The following is a 21,547-nucleotide window of genomic DNA, read 5'->3' as shown; positions in this document are numbered from 1 at the left end:
ATAGTTTTGTGTTGAGGAACATAATAGAGATATAGGTATGTACATAGATATGGGTTGGGACAAAAAGAAAGGAACAGTATGTGACAATTTTTCAACCAAGTCATGTTCCTGCATGACTTAAGCCTTAAAATTGATACAGTTGGCTGTTCTATCCACTCTGTTTCAATAACCACTGCAATTTGGTACTAAAAAAAAATTATTTGTTCCTGTTTTGGTTTCCAGTGGAGGTGAATTGTTTCAGCAACAGGTCAAGGGTAAAACCGGCAGCTCTTCTGTGGATAGTTCACAATCTGTGCTTATCCCTCAGGTGCAGGGCAGCCTGAGAACCTTTCTGGCTGTATTTGCAGACAACATCACTTTCTCTGTATTGCTGTATTGTGTTGTCCTTTTTCTGTCTTTCCCTCCACTCCCTACACCCATCCTTTTGCAGCTGGCTTGGTCATCAAAGCTCAAATCATGAATTCAGGCAGAGGTAAGGAGAGGGGGAATGTTAAAATTTCAGTTTCAAGATTAAAAGTCAAAGCTGGGGAAGATCTGGGTCTGAATTTGGCTCACATCTATAACACTCAAACTCTTCACTGACAAAGCTACACGAGTGTGTGAGCAGGGCTTGGAGCTTTAAGTTACAGGGTTGATTTTAGCCTGATTATTCAGAAAACCGTGTAATTAATCTGTCATAGGAAAACACAGCAAGCAGTGCACCAAATGCAATCCCCATTAAGTCAACAGGAGTCATTCCACTGCCTTTAATGAGCTTTGAATCCACTCATAAATCTGCTGTGAGGAGTGTCCAAATCAAAATTTATCTGGGGGTGACCTTGATGTTAATTGTTAGTGCTTCCATGTTGTTTAATTGCAAGGAAAGCTGAATGCATTAGAGGGACTATCATATGGTATGGTCCTTTCTATTGAATACTATTAGCATCAAGTTGATATATGTAATATTAATTGTGCATAATGTTAGTGGGTAGTCACAGTCTGCCAGTTATATTTTGTGTCTGTGAAACAGGAAAAAAAGACCTCTTCAGTTATTTTTAATGTTGCTTCTGCCTTCAGCTGAATCCCTGCAAAATTAATGTTTTTTTGATCAAGCAGCTCTTCAGAGGATCTCAGAAGTTTTGCATTTATTCAGTGGCTTTTAATCCCAGATTTTGTGTACTGACTGTAATTACTTTAAAATTATATCTCAAATTTGTAAATAACATAAAGGAGATTCTGTTCAGTCCTATGATGTTTATTAAATTTAACATCTGTCAGAAAAGTTCAATCGTCTGTATCCCAAATGGAAATGTTTCCTTCTTCAACGTGTCATATTTAATTCAATTAGAGGAAAAACATGGGGAATATATTAGAAGTTTTAAAAGGAAAGGGTTCCTTTAATTTTTGTCTGCTAAACAGAAAAGTGGATGGTTTACTTGAGGGACATAATTACTGCAGCTTCTAGTGGTATAAAAATATGGGACAGTTATAGTTGGAGGACTGGGGGGAGAAATTATTGGTTTTGTTTAATGGCTTTCTGAATTCCTTGTCAGTGCTGGTAATTATTGTGTCTTTTCTTTTTGTTGGCACTCGATGCATTAGGCTGCACTTAGGATCATTTTATTAACGGAAAATATGTTTCTGAACAATTTTGAATTAGATAAGTGGCTTGATTAAAACCCATTCTTTAAAACTGTAAAATGAGAAAATAACGTGAATTAACCTCGAGTCTAGACAGTGGAAAGATAAGACTCTGGTTTCCAGTGAGGGTATGTGCTTAGGAGAACGAAGGGAGAGCAAAAACCTCCTGCACTGGCATTTCTGCTTCATTTCACTGCAGTATTGAAACACTGAGAAAGACTGTGGCTTTAGGCAAGACATGCAGGAAATACAGCAAAGAGCTTCCAGAAGAGAAACCAAGTTGGGTAAAAGGAAAAAGTGTTACTACTGACAAGCTTCACTTTGATCCCTCTCTGTGTCTGACCCCTGCAGAAAATGGAGTTATTCAATAAGCACATTAAAGGTGGGCTGTTTGGGTCCAGGGTGATACCAGGTCAGACACTGATCTGATGTACAGACCCAGGTGCTTGGATACAGAACTTTTACCTTTGCTGCTGGAGACTTGAGTGAATTCTGACACTGAGGCTGTTCCTCTGCACAGTTTGACTTTCTTACACCTGCTCAGTGGGTGCCAGGTGAGCTCAGCTCCAGGGGCTCATGCCCTGCAGCCACACCTGGAGCTCTGGATGTGCCCTGCAGCTCTCCAGGTGCAGCTGCCTCACTTGGCTTCTCCCTAGGAAGGAATGAGAAATTCAACTCGTACCAGGATATCCAAACAGATCTTTGTCTCTACCATGTGCTCATCTCCAATAAATTTCCTCTGATCTTTGGCACCCCGTTAGCACCATTGTTATCTAGTCCATGGAGAGTAATTTTTAACCTTCTGATAACAGATTTGTATGTGTGAAGTGTATTTTTCAAAAATATCAATGGACTTGTGATAGAATGCTGAGTTCTGTGGAACTCATTTAAGGAGATGTCTCTTTCTCTAGATATATATGAAGGTGCTGCATGGATTTTGTCTCAGCTAATAAGCATGAATTATACATTCTTAAATGTTTCTTCCATTTATCAAGACTTATGTTTTTTAAAAATAATCTGAAAACAAACAAACAAAAAGTTTAGAAGATTTTCTTTTGAATATCCCCATGCTGTAACTTTTACCATGGGATGAAAAATAACTTAATGCACTGTAATAATTGTCTTATGAAAATGGCACACTAAACATATATTTCCACCAGAAATTTTCATTTTGATTCTCAATATTTCATATCTGACACTGCGCTAAATGAGAACATGGCTTAACAGTTGATATTGATTTGCACGTCATTTTTTCATTTCACTTTCCTATTCAAAAGGAATCAGTGCTGACAAGTTAATGAACTCCAGCTACAAATGCAGAGATAAGCCACAGGATAGGTTTAGTACCTGCCTTGTTCTAATTACGAAAGGTTTTCTTTAGGTGGCTGTTTCATGTTCACTAAAGGAAAACTGGAATGAAGTGACTGTCAACAAAGGAGACACCTGGAAAAGTGACATAATAGAGGGCTATTTATAGAACCTTTAAGCAAGTCTACATCAATTTATCCCAATATTTTTAAGTCTTGAATATTTACATGTGAATGCAATTAAAATGAAAGTACACTCAGTCCTAGGGCTCTATGTTGAATAAAACTATGCCACCTTATGTCATCTATTTTTAAATTAACTTTTTGTATAAATTAATAGCTTTGGACAGTGGCAATAGAGATCAGGACCATAGAACCAGCTCTCAGAACATTTTTTTCCCTGAACTTCTTTTTACACTTTTTGTCCCTGATGTACTTTAAATTAATATACCTGGTATCTAAGAAGCTATTCCAAATTCTGTTTTGATGTTGTTTTACATGGCTAAATTGGAGAATGTGATTGAACAGGTATGTCCTGCTGCTGGGAGATATGAGCTGATCAAATCTCATTCAGAAAATATAATCCTATTTTGTAGTTTTAAGTGTAGATTTTCTTTGTCCGTACAACTTGCAGCTGCTTTCAGAAGTACTGTAAAACTGTAAAATTGAGTTTTACATTGGAACCAACCAGTAGTGTGAACAACTCAGAAGTACCTTTGGTGCTTTGGAGGAAGAGCAGACAGTGGTACTGCTCTGTGGTGTAAATTTACTAGAAGGTAATTCTCCAGCACCTGGGAATTTTCTATCAGACACTTCCTGTGCTGCCAGCAGTGACAGAGATAATTAATCTGACCAGGGAATTTGGCCACTGAAGTCACTTGTGGACTTTTGGAATTAAAGATTCTCTAAATGTTTGCATGACTAACAAACCATGCAGAAATGGAGTGAAGGAAGAGAGAGAGGCCGTGGGTATTCACAGGCTTGGGCAGCAAACCTCCTTGGTGACCTTAAAAGGCAGGGAACAGGACGTCCCACGCTTCCCACCATGGGCGAAGGCCGTGGCGTCCTGCCCTGGATTCCAGCTGTGTGCCTTGCCCACTGTTGCTCTGGCAATGGGAATAAACTGTTGTCTCAGGGGAATACACTGGTGATATTGGGCCAGCCAGAGCTGTGGCACAAACACAAGTTTAAAACTGGATTTTCAGGGCTGTGCCTGCACAGTTTGAGACACTGGTTCCGCCTTGCTGTCGTGCTGATGGTCACAAGATGTCCTAAATTGGAAGGGACCCACTGGGATCATCAAAGTCCAGCTCCTGGCCCTGCACAGGACACCCAACAATCCCCCCTGTGCCTGGGAGAGCTGTCCCAACCCTTCTCCAACTCTGAACGTGATGCTGATGGACAAAGACAAGGAGCAGTGGTTTCTTGGCTTCAGAGGGCTCTGATTTTGCAGGAGGAGGGAAATAGATGTGCAGCAAAAAAAGTAACCTTTTCCTCTCTCCTACCTCAAACAGAACTCCAAGGAGCTAAGGAGAATCAGCAGCAATAATGTTGTTTAGTAAAGATGAGAGGATGAGAGTTGGAATTGGTATTTTTCAGATCTTTCCCACAAATTATTATTCAGCTCTTGCATGGGGATAAGTCTGATGAAGGATTCATTTCTTTGTCATTTTAGTATCACTCATGTTTTCTTAACAGGAGAGAAATGTGAAATAACAAAAAGATTGTTCTTTATTCCAAGATTAAAGTTTCAAAAGCTTAAAATTTGAACTTTACTTAAATCTTTTGAAGACGCTTGAAAAGCTATTATGCAATCATATCTTTCATTTCAGCTACAGTTGGAAACAATACTATCAACATAGCATAAAAATATTGGGTTTATCTTGTTTCTATTTGTATTGCAAGGGTAAATATCTCATAGGACTTCCAACCTAAATTTGCAGGCTCAAGAATTTTGTGATTATTCAGGATAAGCTTCAGACAAGCCTAAGAAATCCCAGCTATTTGTTTGGTGCAAATGCAGATCTCATTTCAGTGTAGCCATGCATGACACGAGCAGAGGGTTCACTTAAAGCCTTTGTTGTTTCTAAAGGTAATGAGAGTTTCAGTGTATTTCTTGTATTTTTTAAGAAAGTTTAAATATCACCTCAAGGAGGTGGAGATAGACACAGAGCTGTCAGAATTTAAAATGAAGGACAGGAAGAAATTTTGTTTGCATAAATTTTTTGTGAGAGAAATTGGGAAGATGAGTGTGGGACAGAGCAGAAGAGAAGTGTAGGATCATAATGAGAGAAAAATTGTGACAGACAGAAGGGGTCGTGAAAGGCCCTAAAATTAAAAATAAAAGAAGGAGGGAGGAGAAGAGGGCAGAAGTAGCTGGATGGAAAATCAGAGCTCAGGAAAAAATTTAAGAGAATATTGTACAAAAAAAAAATATCTATTCTTACAAGTCTCCTCAAACTGTTCATGCCCCCTCCCTCTGTTTTATTTTCCCTTTGCAGCCTGTAGCATGAGTCTCATAAAACTTCACTAAGATTATAATGCAATACCTTGGCACCAATCTCTCTTGTTTATGTGTCCATTAGTTCAAAGCCACAGACAGGCAATTTATTGGGTATGAAAAATGTCACCTATGGCACCCTCATTTGCATCTGAAAATTGATTTTTGTCACACTGGGATTTTAGGACAACCTTTTTTGGCAGCCAACATTGCCACAAAGCATAATAAAAATAATTATCTGACCACAAAAGCAGGTGAGGTTCACTGTAAGTTTTAAGTCTCTAGGGAATTGCAGTTGGCAAGGCGTTATTGATGAGCTTGTGATCCTTCTTGGTGATTAAATATTGACACCTAAACTTAAAACATTACTTGGGATTGCCAGAAAAGTGGATAACAACATAATGGGACTTGATAACGCTTTCTCAAACATTCCAGCATGACAGCTAGAATATTAGTGATGTCACTTGAACAATTGAATTATTAATTACGAATTTTTAAAATTGGTAATTACTGAGCTATGGAATGTTTTTTAAGGAACTATTGTTAAACATCTTTTGAGGCTCAGTTAAAACATGTCACCAGCTTAGCAATTTTCCATCTGCTAAGTTAATTCATTAATTAATTTTCTACTTTCTGATGTGTTTGGCTCTTGGATTTTGCCAAGTTTTTGTCTCTCAATGATGTGATGGTTAATGTGCATGGGAAGGTGTCATTTTCCATTGTGATACTGAAAAATCCTATTAATTATCAGTGTTAAGTTGTTCAAACACTTTCATTAGTTATTTTGGCAAAACAATTCCCCAGGGTGAGATATATTTATATAACAAATTCCTCTAAAACTGAATCAACCATAAATGGATTATGCAAACTTGTTCCCTTTCTTGTAGATAAATTGTTTTACAGCAGTGTTCATTATGAGAAAGTCCTTTGCCCACTGTAGTACTTAATCAGCACAGAATAATCTACAGCTTCAGTTTCAATGGTTAAAAGGCACCATTCTTTAATATGAATCCAGCTTTTAATCTTAGCCCAGGATGCTGGTTCTTTTAGTTTTATTTTTTTATGCTTGATTTAAAGAACAGGCAATGGGTGATGATTTATAAGCTCATACTCCTTAAAGCAAGTTTCTGTATGCAGTTATGAAGGGAACAATGTGCTGTTGAAAATGGATGAGCATGATCTGACTGAGATGTGTGCTGGAGAAAGGATGGAGACAAAAAAGTGATTCTTTGGCATTTAAGAAATGCATGATTTTTATACAAACAACACACAGTGGAGAGATTTGGGATTATTGAAGCATTTGGCTTTATTAAAATACAAATTGATACCTTTGTTTTCCAAACAAGTTTATATTTAGTGTTTGAACAGTTCATTAATAACCCCTTGGCATCTGACTGCACTCTGAGTGGTGCCCAGAGTGTGACACCACTTCTGGCTGGCTCCCTGGAGCTCCTTTGCTGGGATTTATGAGACAAAGCATTAAACAGTAACCAAGGACTGCACACCCATATTTCACACACACTCAGGGCTGTCTCTGCCAGTAGAAGGATTTGACCTTAATCATGGGTTACTCATAGTCCACTGAAAACTAAGCCTGGTTTAAATCACGGGTGGCAGAAATATTTTGTTCTGAAGTCAGGCTGCAGCTGCCAGGCACTGGCTGTGGTTTGGGACCCACTGACATTTCTTCCTAGCAAAGATCCCAGCCTGAAAATACCAGGGAAAGCCTGGGAGCACCAGGAAAGTTAGTCAGACTTTACCTAATCAGCACAGGATAATAAGATAGACTAATTTTATATTTGCTTGTGGTACTAGAATTCAGAAAAAACCTCAGAAATGTTTTTTTTGCAAATGATTTTTACTGCCCTTGCACTCTGGGTTTAAAACTTTATTGGGGAAAAAAGCCCTGTTATTTTCTATCCTTTTCTTCTCTGTTTTAGCACTATTTCCTCCTTCAGAGTTTGTTGGATTCAGCCTTGTGGACTCTGTCTGTGTTTTGAACGTGGGATTTATAGCTGGTAGAAGTAGCCTGGATCACAGTCTGAGTGTGCTCAGTAACATTGTTTGACCATATTTGGTTCTCTTCTACTGAAAGGACCAGTCTCTGCTGGTAAAATTCTATATTTAGTTTCAAACCAATGATTTTTTATAAATTGTTGCATCCAATAGAGAGGAAAAATCATTACTATCAGTGCAGAAACACTTAGGCAAATGGTGGTTCTTAGGCAAATGGTTAGAACAAGTGGTTCTTTTACAAAGTTAAAAGCGAAAATGTGTGAGTTTCCCATTCCCTCATACTGATAGAATCAGCAGAAAAATGATTCTGTTGTATTTTATATAATGTACAGTGAAATACCAATGAATACTTTCTTCAATCTTATTGAATGATACCAGGCTGTTACCATCAATATGAACAAAACCACTTGCTTCTGTTTCTTTGCTTGCTCAAAACTCTAAAATAAGAAAAATAATAGTTTACTTGAGCTCCCATGAATTTTCTGACCTACCCACCTATGTTTTAATCTAGAAAAGTATTATTTCCTGGAAAGTACTAACCAACAGAAGTATTTCCATTGGATGGGTTCATTCTCCACAGCACGACCACTCCAAACCTCATTCCATCTTTTAAAATGATTTTTTGGTTTTGTAATTTATGCCCTTACTCCTCCAAGTGGCACAGGCATCACTTCCCATCAAGTCATTCAGATCACAGAGATAACATTTTTGTTTTCATCTTGTGCTCTAAATGTAATAAATCAAATCCTTGCCAAAAGCAAGTTCTGAATTTTATATCATGAAATTTGCATTTCATGCTCTGTTGCTTATTCACAGAAGCCATCCAATCTGAAAAGACAAATAATGCCACATGACTCATGTAACTAATACAGACAAATGTTTCCAAGCAACTGCCTGAGCAATCTGAAGATCAAAAATTACTCATCTGAAAAACTTGCGTATAATGGTAGATAATGTATTTGTTCACAGATTTCAGGGTCTGCTAATGGACAGTTTGTAAACTGAAACGGGACCAAAAATGTATCAAATTAGGAATGCTGCAATTTATTAACTTGTCTCTATTAGATAGCTCCAGCAAAATAAAGCTATTTTAGGCTATGAAAGTCATACTGCACTTCACTGCTGTGTGCAATGATCAGGCAAGAGCAGCCAGACCCTCCAGCACAGTGCTGAAGGTTTGATTTTGGAGCTGGGATACCAAAGAGTGTGAAGAGAATTGAATAATGCAGAGTTGAATTAATTTTTCTCACGTTCCTTGGAAATTCTGCGCGCTGTAGTAGCAGCATGCTGTGCCTGTTCTGACACACACGGTGGTCTTTGGTCACGTTCGGAGGCAGGACGCTTGTACTTGGCGTGTGCAGTGAGAACTGAAGAATCCATCTTACAAATTCATAAAGCCATTTAAATACAGTCCACTCGAGGTTCTTCTGGGGCTGGCTGCATGATGGATAATTATGAGGGGTAGAGAAATATTGCTGATTTAGCTCAAGCTGTGAGAACCCAGGTTTTCAGTTCTAGAATTGTCCTGTTTAAATTCTAATGTGTCAGTAGAGGCAGCAGACATCACAGGTCTGGTTTTAATGACTTCAGTTACTTTGGGAGCAAGAAAATTCATGTAGATAAAAATAGAACTGAACAAATATGAAATATGAGCAAAAAGGTAAAGTGGAAATAAAAGGGTAATAATCTCTTTTGGTCAAAGCCCAGGCTTTTGAATGCATTTGAATGTGTCATTTCTTCCTCAGAAACACACTAGATTAGAAATCGAGACCTGAGCAGGGTTTTCAGATCTGTGGAGTGCTAAAATGACAGCATTCACTGGAAGGTCTGTGGGAGCAATTATTAGAACAATACAGAACCTGTGTCTCCTCAGTCCCCTGCGAATGCTGTGGCTGCTGGGCTGCCTGTCCCTGCTCAGTCCCTGCATTGGAGTTAACAAGGAGCACTGGAGCTGCTCTGACAGCTTTGAGAGCATCATTTCCTTCTAATAATCTTGGATTCTGCTTCCCACTGCTCAGAAACACAGAGTGGGAAGCCCAGGGCCAGTGCCACAAAAACAAGTAGCACTGTTTGGCAGGCAAATGACATGCAGGGAGTAAGTCTGGATCTGTCTTTTCTTGGCCAGGAAACTTTAATAAAACCTGTTTACTTGGTGTTTGTGTAGGTGGAAACTGTTCTCAAACCACAGAGACACTCACTTAAAGGTCAGCAGGTGTGAACTAAGGAATATAAATATTTCTGTGCTCCTCTGGCTGCAGGTTGTTAGGGCAAGATGCTCAGATTCAAACATGAATTGGAATGATTTACAGTTGGGAACTCTCGTGTCACATTTCATGTATTGTAAAGTGTACTTGGCTTTAGTTTCAGCAGTTATAATCCAGAAAAAACATCTTCAAACCATTGTAAACTATGACTCCTGCCATTTTAGGCTCTTCTCCCTGAAGTATGTGGCAATTAATATTGTTAGCAGCTTGATGTTACAGCTCATGAATCATTGATCTGTTCCAGTACAGCAATTAATTTGCCTCTGATTCCTGACAGGTACACTCTTTGAATTTCCTGAAGCAGACTTAATTGCCAGCATGTGATTAAGGAGAAATGTGAGAATCACAAAGATGTCCAAGCCTGTGGCTGGGTTTCCATCTTGCATGTTTCACTTTTCTTTTGGAAATCTTCTGCAAAAAAAAGGCTGTGCTTTAATTTCCCACCCCAAAACAGATACAGCAGAATCAAAACAATGCTGCTATTACTAGCCAGCACATTTTATAAATTATGCAGAAATTAAATCTAGAAGTTAAATTTGACTGAATGACTGGAGGTTTTTTAATGTGTCATGGAATTAATACTTCTTAAAATTTGGTTTATCGCATGTGAATTTTTAGACACCTTTCATCTAAGTCAGAACTTCAACTGGGCTCTCTCTTCTTTAGTAATACTATGTGGGTCTTTGAGACTGTCCAGACTAATGAGAGGTTTAGAACTAAGAAGCATTGTCCTGTGAATTTAATTGGGTCGCTGTGGTGGGGAACAAATAACACAAGGCATGTTTAGGTCTTGTATTCTCACCTTTGAAAAATGCAGCCAAAGTGCAGCAGGAAGCCCAGCAGCACTCAGGTGATAATGAAAAGCTGTCCACAAGGCACTGCAGCACTGCCTCTTTATTGTGCCACACAACAGAGTTAAGCTGCTGCTGTCGGGCAGTTACTGCCTGTTAATTTGTGTTGAGGAGTAAAACTTCAGCCCAAATTGTGAACTGGATTAATACACGATGGTTTCAGCTTTTTGAACTCAGTTAATACCCGTTAATTAATTTGTTCCGAGTGTAGCTGGACCAAGCAGTGAAGTGGATTAATGCACTAACATTTCTTCTTTCAACCAAATGTGAAATCCAGCCTGGTGACTGAGGAGCTCTGCTGCAGCCTGGATCTAAGTGAGCATTTTGTCTTCATCACAGACCACAGCTTCATTTGTCAGCCTGGCAGCTCCTGTATGGGAAGCTCAGGAATGCAGCTCTGGAGAGAACCCTGCATGCACAGTCAGGCCTAATAGAACATACCCAGACTTTTTTATTGTGATCCAAACATAATGCAGCCCTGCTCTGCAGTCTTGGGCAAAATTGTTTTTGCTAGGAGATAGTAGAGCAGGAAAGGAGAGAGGAAGTAATGCAGGCACATGGCTACAATATTATACATGCAAGAGAGTACCGATTCTAATGGAAATTATTGAAAGTTCCTCCCAGTTAAACTCACCTTGATTGCTCCAACTAGAAACAGTCTTCTCACACTCTTTATAAATGTGATCTTTTTTTTTGTTTTTCAGCCTAAGGGAAATGGAAATTTATCCATAACTGGGTCTCCTCTGTGAGAGGTGACTCATCTGGAGGTGCCCAGCTGATGTACCTGCACAGGTCAAGTGACCAAAATGTACAGGGAAAGAGGTGTGGTTATGTGTCCACTCAGACAGGGGTCTGGGGCTGCAGCTGCTCAGCCACTGAACAGCACACATGGCTTTAACATAAACTATTTTTGCTTTAGGGTACCATGGAATTGCTTTTGTGCAGCACTGTTATAATGCAGTGAATTCTGTAGCACTTAAGCCCAGAATAAGGGTATAAAATGTGTTTGTTGTCTGCACACACTTAGAGCTGGCTGCCCTACAGCAAGACATAGAAAGCTGGTTTTCCCAGGTAAAACAACTTGTGCTATGAGTAATATTTATTTTACATAAGAAATAAACATTTTTTATTAGAAATTGTCCTTATATCCCAGGAGGGAAACATGGAATTGCTTGTTCATGGCTGCTTGTGTTATTCCACATTTGGAGCTGTCATTTGTGTGTTATTGATCTGCAGATTTTGTGGCTTCACATAGATTATTGCCCCACCAAAAACTCTTCTTTAACTCATTTATAATGCCCTAGAACTGAGATTTATGTCCTGTGTGTTCTTTCTCCTTTTTGAATGTTCAGAGGACTCTTGAATTTTGAGTTCCTCCAATATAAGCAGAGAAATGAGTCCACTCAGTGGAATATTGAGAGCAGGAATATTGAGAGTAAGAAGTTAAGGCCTTGTGTCCATGCAATGCAAGGTGTTTTCCACGTGGCCTTGGTTAAGTCTCAAAAGAATCATATTTTTGAAATATTTTAATTGCTTCAAATCTCCACTGTGTTTCTATTTTCAGTAGCAATTTGGTATCTCACCCAAAAGCAAATGATTTCATTAAATGAAAGAAAAACCAAACCCCCCTATTTTTTAATGTAAATTTTTATTGCAAGACACTTTTATTAAGGCTTTTATGCCTAGACAATGGCATCCAAAAATGCTTTCTTTATTTCAGTTACATTTATTTGAGGTGCTGAAGGTTTTGGGACATCTTTAGGAATTTTTCATTTCTTCTGGCTTGTTGTAAAAGCAGTCTGGTTTTGTTTGCTTTGCTACAAGTGTAAGCACAGCAGGGGTGGAGAAAAGGGTATTTTTACCCATGATAAGTGATGTGTTGCTAATGTATCCTGGTGAAGACAGAGGCATAAGGTCAGCCATTGTCTTTCTCCTCAAGCCTGTATTTCAGTGCTGTTTGACAGATGAGGCAGTCAGAGCATATTTGGTTGTTTGTGTATAAGGGACACCTCATTATATTTAATGAGCACTGTTGAACTAATATGAGATTTCCAGTAAGAGGGGGTGATTCACATATGCTTCAAAATGAGAATAACATTCTCTAAATGATGACAAAAAAAGCCTGAAATGTTAATTTAAAAGAAGAGTTCTCAGAACAGGTAACTCCCATGTCTAAAGCAAAGTTAATGGTACTTTGTTTTCATCTTAGAAAAACTTTTCCCTGTCACAGAATAAGGCAGGTGTGTAGATAAATGGAACTTATATTTCAGTAGAAGCCGGAGTTTTCCATCACAAAAGATGTACTGCAGAAGTTCAGGGCAATAATTGAATGAATTATTTCACAGAGTAAAAAATCAGATATGTCTCCAGCATAGTTTTGTCACCTCTGTATCAAAATCACTCTAGAATATATTAACATTAAAATGGTTCTGATTTACATGTGACCAAATGGTTTGAACAAGAATAACTTTTTTCACCTATTCTTGACTCCTCTGAAGATAACAGGAGCCTCCATCCTATAAAAATACCTCTGGCCCAGGCAGATGGAGGGCCCAGGAGCAAAGCTGAGGGCTGAGATCACCAGGAGTCTCTGCAGTGAATGGAGATATCAGAAATTGGGCAGTGTGAGGCTCTGCATCTCCACTTACAGATCAATTATAGGAGTAGGAACACCCAGTGTCATTAAACCAAGTTCCACCAGCAATTTCCATTACTCAGATGTTGTATCTGACCATGCATCACCAGCTGGGAAGTTTTTTTTCTCTGAAATACCTGATTCCCTTTAGTCAGCTGCATTTTAGCTGGGTTTGTTCTTCCCAAATACACAAAGTGATTTTAGGGTGACATTTATGGGCATCGAGGACAGACTACTTTTGAGCAGATGTTTGTGTGAATGCCATTGACCTTTAGATTTCTTAAATTTATTCATTGAGTTCATTATGTGTTTAAACAGTTGTTCATTTACAAAGTTCCAGCACATTTATTAGATTTTTTTATATTACTACTGGCATGAGAAAATATTTTTCTGGTTTAGGCATATATTTTAGAAATAATTAACTTCAATACTGCTGATGATAACAATATTCTGATTATAGAAAAAACATACATAAAGGAATTAAGTATTACAGCATGATTAAAAATTTCACTCAAGAATTATATAAAAATTATTTCCTAAGTTCACCTGCAAAGAGTTCTACTTTTTTAACATTGTTGTGATGTTATTTTGTAGGAAGACAAAATATAATTGAGGTAATACCTCATATTACCACACCCCATTCCCTATTTCAGATGAACTTTGCTTGCAACAAGCATCCAATTAATTTTATTTTTGTATTTAAGACTGACCCCATTTTATACCATCAACCTTAGTATATAAGAGCAACTAAATTACAAGAAACTCAAGCACTTTTCTGGTCACCAGGTTGGATTACAGATTGCCACTCCAGTGGTGTTTCCAACCCTTATTGTGACAAATCGATACCAGAATTCAGCCACCCTCTTCCCATGACAAGTTCTAATGAAATTTTCTTTGCCAAGAGTGATGGTTCGTGCTGCTGGAGAGTGACCAGGCCATTCGTTCAAATATTCAAGCACTGCAAGAGGGCCTGGTAAAAAGGAAGAAAAACAAAACAAAGAGTTCTTGAAGGATGTAGGGAAATTGCAGCGGCATCTCTCAATTCAAGTTTAACCAAAATGCTGGAAAAATGAGGCCATGTTTGGTGCTTTTTTTGTTTGGAACAGAAAATCAAATTTTACTGCCAGTGAATCAGCTAAACTATGGCTGAGGTGATTCCATGTCTAGAAGGGGAAATTAAGGAAGTCAGAAAGAGGGTGTAAAAGCTGGTTATGAAATGGTGGCAGTGAAATAATAGTAGGATTCTGATCATAATCCACTGACCATGAAAAGTATATTTAACTGACCATGTGAAATATAATGATCACAATATTACCGTAACTATAGGATTTCTCTCCTACCATTTTTATTTTTTAAAAACCACCAAATGCAATCAAAAATATTGAATTTTTGGTTTTGGTGCACTTTTTTATGTAGGCACATATTCATGATGTCATATATATATATTTGAAATTTTGCTGATGGGTGGGTGTTTGTGGACAGACACTTTCATGTTCCTGTGTTTCATACGAGGCAGCACCTGTGGGAGAAGCAGATGTGACCACAGCCATTGTCTCTCTGGGTGCTGGTGGGACACACCCACCTGGGACAGGCCATTCCAGCCTGTCCTGGCACAAAAATACACATTTGGAGTTTGCAGCCACTGCAGTTTTGATCAGCTGGTTCCAACAAAAGTGATGGAGAATTCCTGTGTGGGCTTCACTCATGGCAAGGTCCAGAAGGTCACTCCTGTGACAATGTCAGCCTGATATTCTGAGAAAGTTTGAAGCAAAATTGCCAACTCTATCTGTATTAATTTTACATTCCTTTTGAGTTGCTTCTCCAAGAAATTATATAGGTGAATCCTGTAAAAATTATTATATATGCTATTGCATATATAAAATATATATATCTAATGGATATATTTATCCATCCATGGATGAATGCTATCAGCTTTAGCTATTGAGTCTAAGTGCACAAGCAATGTCAGTCCTCGGCTTCTGCTTTTACACTGAGGATCAAACCTTCAGTTGCAGCTTCTTGGCACTAAGTGAAATGTGCTTCCTTTTTCTTAGTTTTTTGCAAATGTGGAAATCATGATAACCACAAACAGCAGTGAATTATTCAATGTGTTGGTGAAGCACTCTTGACCTTTTCTTGTCCTCTGCTTACCTGCATTCCCTAGTGGTGCTTTTGGCTGCTCATTTAATCAGTCATTGCTGTTAGACACCAGGGGATAACAAGAAAGAAATCATCACGAAGAAATTGCTATTTAGAAAAACACAGTGAGATTTGAAGAATATGAAATGCATTCAGAGAAGTGCTTACATTTCTGTGCCTAATCTGCAGAACTTCCTTCTTCATGAAACAGAATAATTATGTTAGAAACAAAAGACAATAATTCTAATTTTTTTTCTTAGTTCTGCTTAGAAATCTGGACTTAAAGGCCTTAAGTCTTACCACCCTACTGCTTTCCTTTAGAACTTAAATTCTTTATATTAATGACTCGCTGAGTATAATTTGGGTTTTACTTCCATTTGAGAACTTTTGGAAAAGTGTAAGGATAACTCCTCAGGGGAAAGTGATGGGCTAATTGCTTATGGGTCTATGGCTACCAAAATTGTGAGACCTAGATGTTGAACAATCTGGAAATTGCTTTTCCATTTCAAACTAGCACAGAAAGAAATGTGACACATCCAAGGTCATGTTGGATGGAGAAAAGTGATCAGGTGGAAGATGTCCCTGCTTATTTCAGGTGGGACCAGAGGGTCTTTAAAAGTCCCTTTCAACCCAAACCTTTCCATGGCACAAAGAGAAGCCAATCTGAATGTCTTGTTCATTTGCAAAGACCTGGGAGTTCTGCCCTACATCTCCCTGAGCTGAAGGAAAACCACGACAGTCAAAGCAGGACTGAAAGGTGTGATCAGATAAATGTTGCTGCTGCTGGGCTAAAGAACTGGGGTTTCCTTGTGGATGTCCTGGGAGTCACTGCTGCTCCTCAGGATCATCTCAGGCACATGTCTGTGCTTACAGTGCAAGTGATTTTGAAAGCTTTATTGCTCTGTGCATTTGCCTTTGGACAGGATTCAGCTCTTTTCTTTTGACACTTCAACTGTTTTTATCTTGAACTTTCTCATGAATTTTTATTAAGGGAAACTCTCTTGGGAGAGGAGTTGAAAGACAAAAACAGGGACCCAAGTGGCCTTCAGACTGAAAGATTAGAGAGAAATGGCAAAGCCTTGGGGAGAGCTGGGAACTCTACCAAGGGGAGCCTCAAAAAGTTATGAAAACTGGCAGCACTGTGAGAAGAGATTCTCTGTGCGGTTCCCACTGCTCTTTGACTTTATCATGACTAAAGCAAACTGGTGAAAACTTGAGTTTCCCTTGCTCCTGTTTGTTGTCAAATTTGAGAAGTGATGCTGAAGCCAGCAGAGGTAGAGCAGAGTTTTGTGATGAGAGGCTCATTTGATGGGAGCAGCCTGTGGAGAACTTGGCTGATGGATCCAGATTGTGCCACCAAGAAAACTCATTCAGCTTTGAAGTTTTTTAAAAATGCAGCCTAGGACTGGAACTTTCACTGTGTGATTATTGTTAAAACAACAACATGGATTGCAGAACTGGCTGAAAACTTAGGGGTTTGGAGTTTCTGCCTTAAGAGAGCAAAGTGATATCTGTAGGGTATAATTGCCTTATTGGAATGAGACATTTTACTCAACCAGTGATTTTTTTTATAAAACTGTTGTTACAACTTGAATGAAAAGTAGTGATTGAAATATTTTTAAGTTTCACAGTTCCCAACACATTACAATTCTGGACTTTTGTGTTGTTGTTAGGTTTTTGGTTGTTTTGTTTTGTTTTGTGGGGTTTCATTTTGTTTTGTTTTGTTTCATTTGTTTGTGGGTGTTTGTTTGTTTTGTGCGGTTTTTATTATTTTTTCTCTTCCTAAAAAGGGCTTGATTCAAGGGAGAGCTTTGGGAGATGGGAAGAGGCTTTTTTTGACCTTGGTAGTAGCTGTGCTTGAGGAGAGTTTCAGAGAAGTAGAGTGGTCTCTGGGAAGCTGCAGCTGCTGCAGGGAGAGCACTGAGCAGATCAGAGAGCAGGAGGGAAGAGAAAGCAAAGGTGTGGTGGGCAGAGCTTTCCAGAGGCCACTGAGGAGAGTTCACTCAGCTCATAAAGTGCTGAATTGCCTGAAGCTCAGAGAGAAAGAAACACTCCAGAAAATGCAGCAGAAAAAAATGTCTTGTATATAAACCACTTTTATTTTTGTTCCTGCTGAGAGCATAGCATGAAGTGTTCTCTAAGAGAAAGCAAACCCCAACACAAAACATACAACACCAGTGTCCTGGGGTGATTTTATGATGCTTGTATCCCTAAACCAGGACAACCAACAACTTACTAGTTTATATCTGAGTATTAGAAAATTAAATTATTATAAATAATATTTAATATATAATAATTAATATACAAAATATAGCAATATATCTAATATATAATATAATATTGTTATTTTTATATTATTATAGACTATATTCTTAAATATATTTTAATATTATCATTATAATTATTTATATAAATATTATAAATATTATTATGAGTTTTGGTGTCTAATTTGAAGCTACAAGCTTTTGGTGTTTATTGAATGTTCATTACCTGCAGACTGTGTTTGCAAATTCACTCTGTTCTGTTTGGTTGAAAGCCTGGACTGAGAAGTGACTGAATATGAATGATGTCATATCATCAATATCATTACAGATATCATCACTTATATCTTTAGAGAAAATTCTCTAAAGACATTTGAAGTGTGGCTTTTTACTGGTCTTGTGCAAATATTTGAGGTAAACCAAACCTTGCTCAAAGCTTGTTTTAAGCAGTTATCAGTTTAGGATTATAGACACACCTGTTTAGGTTTATTATTTGTTTACATAAGTACAAAATGAATATGGGCTGTCTATTGCCACTGAAATAAGTGTGTAACCTGAAAGATTATATTTGTGCTTTGATATGTTATCACTCCCTGCTGGAAAATATATAATACTGAACTTAGAATCTGGTGGTTCATGGTAATTTTGCCTAAAGGTACAGAGAAAGGGAATAATGACTGAATATCTGGAAGTTTTCCTAATTGGTCTTTTTCTTTTTTTAGGAAATCTTAAAACTAGAAGGCAACCTTGGAATTCCAAGACAAAAAAGGGCTATTTTGGCAACTCCCATATTAATTCCTGAAAATCAAAGACCTCCATTTCCCAGATCAGTCGGCAAGGTAAGTCAACAATACTGGATCAATTTTTTGATATTAAGTAACTGATTTATTACTCTTATAGTTTTGCAGTGCTTATCACATTGTAGTAATATTCCAGATTTCTTCCTACTCTTTTCCATCCCTTCTGCTTGTGAGCGCTGCATTTTTGGATCTCTGGCAGCCTAAGTCTCTCTGTAGAAGTTCTTTCATTAAGAATATTTTTATGGGGAGTTTAAGATGGGATTTCTGGTAGCAGAGGCTCCTCAGTCACAGGGAGACAAACCAGGCCCTGTTTGTACTGCAATGTTTTCCCAGCATCTCATCATCCTGATTCGTTCCTGTTCCTGAAGTGCTGCTTGGGGATCACGAGCGCCTTAGAGGATGTGCAAAGACAGAATTGTGAGAAGCTCTTTTTCAAAGGCCCTGAGAAACCTGTGCTCAACTAATGTTTAAATTATAGGAACTGCAAATGATCAGCACCCTGAAATACTTGGAGCTGTCATAATTTTTACAATCTTTTATGTTTGTTTTTTTTTTCAGCATAGCTCTAATTTAAGTGTCGAGATGATTAATTTGGCTGGAGTATATTGCAAACAGAAAGAGAGATCGTGCATGTGTCAGGGGAGACAAAAATTTTAGAGATATTTAAAATAATGGAATGACATGTTCTAGGTCAATTGCGGTAATTTGCAACTGAATACAGAAAAAAGCATAAATAAAAAGGTTTGGAGTCTCAGAAATACTGATCATAGGGAAGAAATTCAGTCAAAATTGATGCTGAAAAGAAAAGCAGTTATTTCAGGTCTTTTTGACTTGTCACAGATCTTCATAAGATAGGCTGGGAGGTCTTGCTAAGTGCAATGAATGTCTGTACTAACTCAGGGTACTGGCTCCTGTTTCAGATCATGCACAAACTGGAGAAAAAGTTATCTTCCTCTCTTAAATTTAGATATTTATTGTCAACTTTCCATAGCTTCATGAAATTTAAAAAATTCATTTAGTTGCCCATTACACCTTACATCTGTAAGGTGTAAGGAATGTGTTCATTTCCTCTTCCAAAATATTCTGGGGCTCATCTTCAGAAGCCTGATGGGTCACCACATGGACTGATGGATCACAGCTCCTCTGCTCGTTGGTGTTTCCTGAGCCTCAGCTTTGCCATCTCTACTCTCTTGCAATCCCTGCAGAAGGACATTGCACATTAACTGTGTTTTCCATGGTGTTTTGGGGAAGAGGCGAAACATCCAGAGAATGAGTAATTTGCAAGTTATAACAGAATTTAAAAAATGAGAAGGAATGTGAAGCTTTCCTGACTGCATGAAATGGATGACAGTGATAATTTCAGATCTGACTTGTTCTGACCCTGTTCACATGGAAATCAGGTTTCCAGTGTGTTATTTTCCTTTTCTTTCTTTCCCTTCCTTTCCCCTGCTTTAGCAAATGACCAGTGTGGTTTATTAATTTGTCCCCACTTCCTCTTGCTTTCCACCCCATGCTGTGTTGGCTGGAATTGCACAGGGTTGTTTGGAAGTGATTGCAGCCAACAGTTGAAATGCTGATTAGCACTTAGTGGGGAGCAGGGCACATGTGTGGAAAGTGGAGAACAGGGTGAGAACAATTAATTGAGTTTTATTTCACACTTAGGAAACAATACCATAAAGGAAAAAAAAAAAATAGGAATTTTAGAGGACTTCATGAAGTTTTGTTTTATATACATATACCAAGGAGACTGCACTGGGCAAGGGAAAACAGTGTTTTGTTCAAATTAATTACAAATTTAGCTTAACAAGAAAGTACATGTGTCGAGCCTGCTCTCTGTGCTGTTACTGGCTTTCCAGCATCCCCACTCAGGAACTGGATTATTGCCTTGCCAGTTCCACACCCTTCACCAGGGTAGCTCTTAATTAAATAAGTGTCCTACACCTGCTGTGTTTGTAGGTGGAGAAGTCTCACCTTTTAGCAGGATTTAAGATTTTGCATATCATGCTTCGTGCCTGAGGGAGAACGTTGGGATTAAAACATTTTAATAGAAACTTGGTAATGTGGGCCTTTGTGACCAGATGGCCCAGGCTACAACTCTTGACTGTTATTGATGTGTTTTGTTTAACTCTTGCTGATAGAGCACTGGGATGTGATATTCAATTTTTAGTCTCTCTCCATATGTTAGTTTCCTGGTTTATTTGTCCACATGAAGTCAGATGAAGTACAAATCAGTGGGATGCAGGATTGTTTTGTACTTCCACTGGCAGGTTATTCTCCACTACACCATGGAAATGTTTGCTAAGACTAACTTAGAGTGGTGATTCTGTGCATCTACAAAATCATCTTTGGACACCCTTTAATTGATGCTGCTGCTTTTGAAGTTTGATCCTCCCAAAGAGCAGGAAGGGAACTGTGGAGATGCTCAACAAGTCCCAGCTCTTTTTCCACACATCAGAAGAGAAGAACACCTGCAAAGTGAGACTGTGTTTATCCAGGCTCAGAGGATTTACTCTTCATGTTATTGATGGACAAATGGTGAATCAAGGATTCTGTTCTTCACTTTAAAGGAATTGTCCTGTGTACAATTGAGTATTGCAATTGTTGGCATGTAAAATCTGGAAGCCATGAGTGGCCTGGTGAAAACTGGCAGGACATTTTATGCTCAGTGAAGGGCAGAACACAGACAGAGATACACAGGAGTCTTTGCAGGAAATTACTGAATAAATCAGAAACAAAACTTCGTATTTTTTCCCCCAAGAATTTTTTGCTGTTGTTATTTGTCTGTTTTGTCTTTTGGAAGGGGGGCGGGGGTGGATCAGGTATTTTGGATCGGAAGCTTTCTATAGTTCCTGCCTCTGATCTGGCTGTCAGCTGCAGTTACATGGCAGGACTGAGCCCAGCAAAAACTCAAGACTGGAATTGGTCCAGGCTTGCAAACAAGATAAAAATCTTTAAGATCTATGAGGAAGTGGTTTTTTTTTTCCTCCTCTGAGATGTGAATTTAAGGCAAAGAGCAAATGCATCTTGTCTGTTAAAGCAGCAGTAGAAAAGTACTCAAAGAGGGGAGGAAACTGAAGAAAACTGGATGTAAAAAGCTTCTGGAAGCTGCTATTTTTGAGGGGCTATCTTAGTGCAACTATTTATATACGATAAA

At 38.4% G+C, this 21,547-nt stretch overlaps 1 protein-coding gene across 2 annotated transcripts in view; it reads left to right on the top strand.

Moving 5' to 3' along the window:
* The window catches only part of CDH13 (cadherin 13), a 428,229-nt gene that overhangs the window by 164,336 nt on the left and 242,346 nt on the right, over positions 1-21,547 (top strand). For both annotated transcript variants that reach the window (XM_014257138.2, XM_005528228.3), the window contains exon 4: positions 18,316-18,432. In XM_014257138.2, the coding sequence (XP_014112613.1) occupies positions 18,316-18,432 (117 nt within the window). The remainder of the gene's footprint in view (positions 1-18,315; positions 18,433-21,547) is intronic.

This window comes from Pseudopodoces humilis, chromosome 14, assembly GCF_049639895.1.
Source record: "Pseudopodoces humilis isolate 2021_Gansu_Grassland_sample_001 chromosome 14, ASM4963989v1, whole genome shotgun sequence".
In the NCBI taxonomy this organism is placed as follows: Eukaryota; Metazoa; Chordata; class Aves; order Passeriformes; family Paridae; genus Pseudopodoces; species Pseudopodoces humilis.
The sequence above is the reverse complement of the archived record's forward strand: the minus strand, read 5'-3'. Positions and strand labels throughout refer to the sequence as shown.